This window comes from Cicer arietinum, chromosome 4, assembly GCF_000331145.2.
Source record: "Cicer arietinum cultivar CDC Frontier isolate Library 1 chromosome 4, Cicar.CDCFrontier_v2.0, whole genome shotgun sequence".
In the NCBI taxonomy this organism is placed as follows: Eukaryota; Viridiplantae; Streptophyta; class Magnoliopsida; order Fabales; family Fabaceae; genus Cicer; species Cicer arietinum.
Window position 1 is genome coordinate 52185517 of NC_021163.2, and position 9089 is coordinate 52194605.

At 33.1% G+C, this 9089-nt stretch overlaps 2 protein-coding genes across 2 annotated transcripts; both read right to left on the reverse strand.

The window, feature by feature from the left end:
* Positions 1 to 1363: 1363 nt before the first annotated feature.
* Positions 1364 to 2598, reverse strand: LOC101496213 (sugar transport protein 10-like). Its single transcript, XM_004498057.3, has 2 exons — positions 1994 to 2598; positions 1364 to 1852 (listed from the first exon to the last, which is right to left on the reverse strand). Exons 1-2 carry the CDS (start codon positions 2591 to 2593, stop codon positions 1397 to 1399), a joined length of 1056 nt encoding a protein of 351 aa, XP_004498114.2. The 5' UTR covers positions 2594 to 2598; the 3' UTR covers positions 1364 to 1396.
* A 393-nt stretch (positions 2599 to 2991) lies between these two features.
* Positions 2992 to 3462, reverse strand: LOC140920106 (sugar transport protein 10-like). Its single transcript, XM_073367425.1, has one exon. The coding sequence runs from the start codon at positions 3460 to 3462 to the stop codon at positions 2992 to 2994; it is 471 nt and encodes a 156-aa protein (XP_073223526.1).
* Positions 3463 to 9089: the final 5627 nt, after the last annotated feature.

A 9089-nucleotide genomic window follows, 5' to 3' on the forward strand; every position in this document is an offset into this window, starting at 1 on the left:
ACAGCTATATTCAGTTTGAATTGAATATTCAACGTTTCTCATCACCTATAAATTGAAGATTAACCGTAAGATTAAGACAATAGTTCAATTTGCAATCTACCAACACTTGTTCAAGTAATCACAAGTAAAAAACTCTTCAAGAAAACTCCATCACTCTTTACTATATTTGTGGATCCACATTTATTGAGTTTGTCTTTATTGCTAACTAACTGTGATGAATATATTAGAGATAAATGTGTGTGTATCAATGTGTGTAGGTTAGACGCTATTCTCCCTCTTTCCATCTCGCTTACCTTTTAACTTTGGAAGGCCTTTGACCATTTTCTCTAGAGGAGATGCTTCTTTGAACATAAAAGAAACTTCAAGGCTTGACTATCAACCCATTTTCCTCTTAGCTTAGACCTACTTATGTTATTCCAAGTACAAGAAAATGTAAACTTGGGTTAAATCGGGGTTAACGTATCTATAGAATGTTAAAGACTTTGCATCATCCTTTTTTGGATGCAATTCAATGAAATCCGTATTATACCCTTTGGGCATATACATATTATTATGAAACTCTAGGATGAAATTGCATAGACAATATTTTAACAACTCCTAACTTCCCATACTGAAATTACAATTGAAAACAATATTGTACTCTGAATTTTTATTACTTTCACAACAATATGCCACCTTTTAAACTTCTTCAGTTTGTGAAATTAGTATTGCCATTCAAATTATCAATACCTAAAATATACTTGAACATAATCTCGTCCAACCCAATTTGACTACAATTCAGATCCACAAATATCTTCCTAAAATTCCTTTTGACTTTTTCTATAATGTCATCAATTCATTCATTTTAGATAAGATGACTACGCCAATTCTTTTTTTACATTTCACATATGTCACAGAAGAGGGTTGACGATCACTCTAGCTTACATTTAATGTCATGGTTAAGAGACAAATTTGTAAAATGTAATAAAAAAAATTAAAGGATCCAAATAAATCTTTTAAAAGATAAAGTACAAAAATTAGTCAAAAATTATACATATACATTGTAGAGTTAAATATATTATTAGTCCCTATATATATATGACCTTTCAAGGTTAGTCCGTAAACAAGTTTATTCACTTTTAATCCCAATTTTGATTTTATAGGGACTAAAACTATCAATTAGGGACTAAAAGTAAATAAAAATAATTTAGAGACTAAAAAGTTGAGAATATTTTTATAATTAAAAACTTAAAATAAAATTGTTAAAACTTACGGGGACTAAAAACTTATTTAACCACGAATTATAATATACAACTAAATGTGGAGTTCACTATGGTGTCTAATTACAATTGTAAATGTAGTACAATCCATTCATCATTCATCCTTTGATAATTTGAAAATTACATCTTAATAAACTTTAATGAGAAGTGTTGTGTTCATGCCTGCCAACAACACCTTCGTCAGAAAAGAATTTAGCCCAGAACCAATGTGACTTCCACACTCTATTCATTTCTTCAATAGGAACATTCTTTGTCTCAGGCAAGAACAAGGCTATGAAGATAGTCATGATAAGGACAAAGCCAGCAAAAAAGAAGAGGAGGCCAAACTTCAAATGGCAAAGCAATGTGAGAAAGATTTGTGCAATGAAAAATGTAAATAACATGTTCACGCCAACATTAATAGCTTGACCTGCGGATCGAGCTTCAAGAGAACATATTTCACTAGGAACCAACCAACCCAATGGACCCCAAGACCAAGCATAAGCTGCAACATAGGCACATATCAAAAATAAAAGGAGATTGGCTTCTCCTTTAGTTAACAAGCCTTCACCACTTAGTCCAAACTTTGCAGCAATCATTCCTCCAATAGAAATCTACAAGTAATTAATGGTTCTAACATTTATATATACCAATAATTCTCATACGATAAAAACGAGAAAGAATTAACATGTTTTACGCCATAAATAATAAGTCAAGGTAAAATTAAATTTTAAGAAAATAGATGTCATCTTTACCTGGCAAATAAACATTTGGGCACCACCTTCAATGAACAAGATCTTTCTTCCAAACTTGTCTACGGTGAAAATGGAAACAAGTGTGGCAACTACATTTACTCCTCCAGTAATGACCGCTGACATAAGGGAAGCTTCATTACCGAATCCCAAAGTCTTGAAGAGGACGGGTGCGTAAAACATGATAACATTAATGCCAGTGAATTGTTGGAAAAAAGGAGTTAAACTACAAAAAGTTAGTTGTGGTCTATATTTTGGTTGTACAATGTTCTTCCATGGGTGTTCCACCTTTTTAGCTTGTTCACTTGCATCTATAAGATCTTGAAACTCCTCCTCAACGTTCTTAGTACCGCGAATCTTTTGCAACATTATCTTAGCATTTTCATGCTGACCTCTCTCAATCAAGGAGTTAGGTGTGTCACCCAAGAAAAGAGATCCCAAACACAATAAAATTGCAGGCACAGCTCCTACACCCAAGGAAATTATCCATCCATTTTCGTGCTCGGAAGTCCCATAATTGATAAGGTTTGCAATTAAGATGCCAATTGTAATCATCATTTGGAAGCCCATATTAAGTGCTCCTCTAATCTTTGTTGGAGCCATTTCAGATAAATATACTGGAACAAACTGAATGTTGCATATATAACAAATAAATCAATAAAAAAAATACTTATACTGGTTCAAAATTTATTTAAGGTTTAAAGGACACAAATTAAACAATAGGGCTCATTTGTTACGTATTAAAAAAAAATATTTTAGTCTTCAATAATTTAGAAAGTGTTTTTAGGGATTTTTAAGAAAAACTAAAGTTATTTTGTGTTTTTTTATGGTAATGAAAATTATTTTCAACAGAAACTACTCAAAACAAGTTCCTATTCAAAGTATTTTCTAAGCCTTTTAAGATTTTAATTTTTTATAAATTTCGTAATAAATTGATAAAAAGAACTAAAGAAAAAAATATATGTTTTAAAAACTGATTGACAAACGGGTCTTTATGTTCATCATTTAATTACCTGATTGCAGTACCCCACCCTAAAACCGAGCAACAAACGACCAATTATAAGCATTGCAACATTGATAGCAAAACCATTTATCAATGCACCAAGAAGGAAAAACAAACCACCTAAAAACATTGAAGGTTTACGTCCAAGTAATCTTGTTGTAATTGAAGCAAAGAAAGAGGCTACCAATGCTGCAAGGTATAAGGAAGAGGTAAATAATGTGAGGAGTTGATTGTCAAATTTGCAATATTGACTCTCGGTGTCTGATTCATCTTTCATTTGTTTATACACATACGGAAATAACTTGATTAAGAACGGTTCCATGGAAGTCACTCCTCCGGTAATGCCAAGGTCATAACCAAAGAGAAGACCTCCCATTGCAGCCACAAAACATGTCACCAACACAAAGGCCGTAACCTCTCCTTCATGATGTCTTCCTCCTCCAGATGCTACAAAAGCTCCTCCTGCCATCTTTTTAATATTACCTCTTTGTTCTTTCTTTGGTATCCCTTGATATATTGTTCTTGAACAATGATTGTCACATTATATAGTGTTTTATATTTTTTTTATGATAAGATATGACAAACGAAATGTTATCTGTCGAAAACTTACAAAGTATTAATTAATGAATTTTCATTTTTGGATTTGGTGTTAACGTTATGGCGTAACAATTTAGGATATTAAAAACAAAATGTTGGGATCTAGTTATTCGGTTAATGTTTTTTATATCGGATTTAAAAAGATAAACATTTATTTTTATTTGATAAAAAAGGATAAATTGTTTTGAATATACATTATTATTCTTAAAAGTATCATTTTGTGTAATATTTTATTGTTTCTACTGTCTCATTTATTCATTAGGAGGCGTGTTTATACTAAAAAAAAAATAGAGCTTAAAACTATGAAAATAATATTCAAAAGTAAAATAAAATATCTTATTTATAAGTTCGTAGGAAAGTAATTTGTCTGGATTATAAAATTGTTATTTTTTAAAGTAAAAAATCAAATAATATTTTTTGCATTTTTATAATTTTTAAGAAAAATTAAAAATTAAAAATCTAAAATAGTTTTTTCAAATCAAACAAGTTGTCCACGTAACGAGGAAGTAATTAATTTTCATCATTTGTTTTACCAAAAAGATTTGATTTTCGTTTAGTTACTCAAGGTATTGATTTTTCTTATATAATAGATACAGATAAATTTCATAAAGAATAAGTAAATATAAATTCGAGGGAAAACAATGTGTAACACCAGAGAAATTGTATCTCAGGGATACTTGATAGGCAAGACACAACATGTGTAATACCAAGAGAAATTGTAGGAATTATTGCTTCAACAAAAGATTTATCCTCTCATATCGAAGACAACATTCTCAATTGTTAAAAATATTGTTCTCATGACGAACAGGTTCATTGCACTCATAAATATTCATATCAGTTCAGCAAAATAACAAGAATTAACTTTGAAGAAAAAATCATTTCAATATTGAGTCATTTATTAAGTCATTTGTTTAAAGAACGATGGAAGAACATTCACCAGAATGTTCTAGTTGTTCTATTAAAGAACAATTGACAATAAGGATCTTCTTGAAAGGGCAACGTGCAGTAAATCAGTTGGCATTTCGCACATGAGCTTTCTAACATTTAATGAGCAATTAAAAGTCAAGATTTGAAGGTCTACTTGCAAAAATAAACATACATAATGTTCTACATAATGATACTCAAATCGATGACAAAATGATTGTAGAACGTTCTGCTTATCTTAAATAAAAGACAACATACAAATGATTCAGTTTTGGGATCACTAAAAGCCTGTTTTAGATTTACAATTCGCACATGGGCCACCCAAAAGTAATCAAGCCAGTAACTCAAATTGAAGGGCCAAAGGAGGAAAATAGCTTCCAGATTGATCTCCAAATTGATGAGTTGTAAGAAAGAAAGACAAAGACGCAAGTAAAATGTACTTACACTGTCATGTTGAAAGCTTTGAATAGTTCAGATTCAGAATAGTAGCAAATGACACGTGAATGCCCATTCTCACACTCATTCACGTTTTCCATCAGATAAAAAAGCAAGAACATTATGGGTTTGTCAATAACGTTCTGGACAATAATATAAACATGTGTTTAATGGTTTTAAAACAGATGTGACACTTTGCTGATGTGTCTAACAGCTATATTAAGTTTGAATTGAATATTCAACGTTTCTCATGACCTATAAATTGAAGATTAACCGTAAGATTAAGACAATAGTTCAATTTGCAATCTACCAACACTTGTTCAAGTAATCAAAAGTAAAAAACTCTTTAAGAAAACTCCATCGCTCTTTACTATATTTGTGGATCCACATTTATTGAGTTTGTCTTTATTGATAACTAACTGTGATGAATATATTAGAGATAAATGTGTGTGTATCAATGTGTGTAGGTTAGACGCTATTCTCCCTCTTTCCATCTCGCTTACCTTTTAACTTTGGAAGGCCTTTGACCATTTTCTCTAGAGGAGATGCTTCTTTGAACATAAAAGAAACTTCAAGGCTTGACTATCAACCCATTTTCCTCTTAGCTTAGACCTACTTATGTTATTCCAAGTACAAGAGAATGTAAACTTGGGTTAAATCGGGGTTAACGTATCTATAGAATGTTAAAGACTTTGCATCATCCTTTTTTGGATGCAATTCAATGAAATCCGTATTATACCCTTTGGGCATATACATATTATTATGAAACTCTAGGATGAAATTGCATAGACAATATTTTAACAACTCCTAACTTCCCATACTGAAATTACAATTGAAAACAATATTGTACTCTGAATTTTTATTACTTTCACAACATTCAAAAGAAATTAAAATAAATCAAGAATTAAATAAGGTAATACCTTTGGATAAATAATTGAGTCATTATAATTTACAAGCAGCGGAAAAGTTTCTCAAAATATGAATCCAAAGTATTTACACATCAATAAATGATACATGGAACCCATTCAAATAAGATGTCATACTGACAATATTAGTAAAAGTACAATTTTCCAGTTCAAAATAACGTAATCCAAAAGAAAGACATCTGATCCCTCTATGTCATCCTAATCTGATCATTCTACAAAAAACTATAGCTATACACCCTGAGTGATCTCCACGCGCCCCGTGAGATCCTCCTATCATAGCTCCAGTCAAGCATTCTCATCTACATTCCCATCCGTAGGGTACGAACCGGTAGGATCGTCCTGGCTCTCATCTGAGGGCAAAACCCAGATTTCCACAATAGTTGTAAAGGGTCACCAACCGAAATTAACAGTTAACACATAACATTTAGGTTTTCAAATGCACAAGATAACCTTTCAATCTAGCATGCACCTTAAAAGGATTTTCCATATGCTAAAAGTTCATATAATGTTTGCCAAATGAAAATGAAGTCAAAATAAGTCTTAAATCAATCAAGTAATAAACAACTGGCCAATCCATTGATGAACCAATTGAGCAATCGATCATCTAACCCAAAATAAGAATTTCCACTAAGCCAAATGATTGGGAAATCAATTTGGATGAAGGGTTTTAGTGAAAACTGAACTCTGGGCTTAATTCAATCGATTGGGCAATCGACTGGGCAATCGATTGGGCAATCGATTGGGAAATCGATTTCTTAACTAGCTGTGCCCCTGTAACTTGCCAAATCGATTGGCAAATCGATTTCTTAAATAGCTGAGCCCCTGTAGCTGTCCAAATCGATTGGCAAATCAATTTCTTAAATAGCTGAGCCCCTGTAACTTGCCAAATCGATTGGCAAATCGATTTCTTAAATAGTTGAGCCCCTGTAACTTGCCAAATCGATTGGCAAATCGATTTCTTAAATAGCTGAGCCGCTGTAACATGCCAAATCGATTGGCAAATCGATTTCTTAAATAGCTGAGCCCCTGTAACTTGCCAAATCGATTGGCAAATCGATTGTGTTCAATATCTTTTAACAGAATCGATTGGGAAATCAATTTTCCTGAAGTATTTTCAAAACTACATAACTGAATCGATCCCCATTACACACAATTCCAAAACATAACACTTAACACTTATAACACAATCACTACGACATCATGAGCTTCAAAATAGTTTTGCAAACAACCATACTATCACACAACTCCAAAACATAACACTTGACAATTAAAACCCAATTACCACGACAACTTAAGTTCAAACACTCAATAATAATCTTGAATCAAACACGACTCGCGTGCCAAACACCCTAATGCAATGCGTATATGCCAAAACGCATGGACTCGAAATTCAAATCAAACTCTTCGGGAGTAGAAAATCGTAATTGTACAGTCTCTCACAGACCAACACTTATTACCAAGGTGCCACCTATTACAGGCCTGCACGAATTATTAATTTTTTAGCCTATCACAAGTCTTAAACCTCAATTCTAAACAAAACCCTCCGCGAGAGGCGTAAATCCTAAACGTACAGTTTCTCACGAACGAACACGGGTGTAGTCTCTCATGGACAAACACAATTTACCAGGGTGTAGTCTCTCACGGACAAACACCTGTACAGTCTCTCACGGACAAACATAATTTACCAGGGTGTAGTCTCTCACGGACAAACACATGTGCAGTCTCTCACGGACAAACACAATTTACCAGGGTGTAGTCTCTCACGGACAAACACCTGTACAGTCTCTCACGGACAAACACAATTTACCAGGGTGTAGTCTCTCACGGACAAACACCTGTGCAGTCTCTCACGGACAAACACAATTTACCAGGGTGTAGTCTCTCACGGACAAACACCTGTACAGTCTCTCACGGACAAACACCTGTACAGTCTCTCACGGACAAACACAATTTAGTAAAGGCAGATATTAAAAGATTCTCCGTTTTTAATACCCATTTAACTCTTACAATTCGAGCGACAATCATTAAGTAAATGTAGATATTAGGAGATTCCCCATTCTTAATACTCATTTAACTCTAATGATTTCCACTACAAACATTAAGTAAACTGAGATATTAAAAGATTCCCCATTTTTAATACTCGTGTAACTCTAATGATTTTCACAACAAACATTAAGTAAACAAAGGTATTAAGAGTTCCTCATTCTTAATACTTATTTAACTTAAACGATTTTCAAAACAAACATTAAGTAAACATAAATATTAAGAGACTCCCCATTCTTAATACTCTTTTAACTTAAACGATTTCCAAAACGAACATTAAGTAAACGTAGACATTAAGAGATTCCTCATTCTTAATACTCGTTTAACTCTAATGGTTTTCAAATTCCACACAAAACAAACTCAAACATATTATCAAATTCAATCCACGATCCACACTAAAACACATCAATTCATTTCTCCACAAAATCCAACCATACACATATCAAATTTCATCAGTATTAATTAAGAACACGTCAAATACGACGAACACAAATCAACACAATCCACCACTCCAACACAACAAGTTTCATTTACTCAAAATCATACATAAATGAGTTTAAATTCATTTTCCACGAAACATTCATCAATATAACCAAAACATAACTCTAAGATTTTACCCATAAAGCCTTAGATTAATTTTCCCCCAAATCAACACGTCAACCCTAACAAATTCCTTTCCACACAACCACAGATAAGTCCCTAAATGCAAACTAGAAGTTTGGAAGGAGCCCTTACCTTAACGTTAGCTTTTACGTTCGATTACGGTACCGCGAGTAAATCCGGTAAAAATCTCCACTCGCAACGTCTCCTCCAAGTTGGTTCCCTAGCACCGTAGCGTGGTAGTGAGCAACTTTCCCTTCTATCTCTTCGTGAAACGAAGCTTAGATCTAGATGAAACGGGGAGGTTTGTGTTTGACGGTTTTGAAATCCATAACTCCATTTTTGAATCCAGGAAGAAGGAAGAAGCTGAAAATTTGTCCTTACTCACCCACAATCCTTGGGTTTCTACTCTAGAACCAAAGGAAGCAGCGAAAATGGAGGTAGAAGGAAGAAGAAGGAATGGGTTTCACGAGAATGGAGTGAACGTGTTTCTGTTTCCTCTGTTTTATATTTTCTTTTCTTTTTCCTTTCCTCTATTCTCTTTCCTTTCTATTTCCTTTCCTTTCTTTTC

Bases quoted from the DNA above. Each gene is read 5' to 3' on its own strand.
- LOC101496213 (XM_004498057.3), bottom strand. From the start codon at position 2,593: ATGGCTCCAACAAAGATTAGAGGAGCACTTAATATGGGCTTCCAAATG. The intron at 1,853-1,993 runs GTAAAGATGACA...AATTACTTGTAG, and splicing joins CCCAAATGTTTATTTGCCAG to ATTTCTATTGGAGGAATGAT.
- LOC140920106 (XM_073367425.1), bottom strand. From the start codon at position 3,462: ATGGCAGGAGGAGCTTTTGTAGCATCTGGAGGAGGAAGACATCATGAA.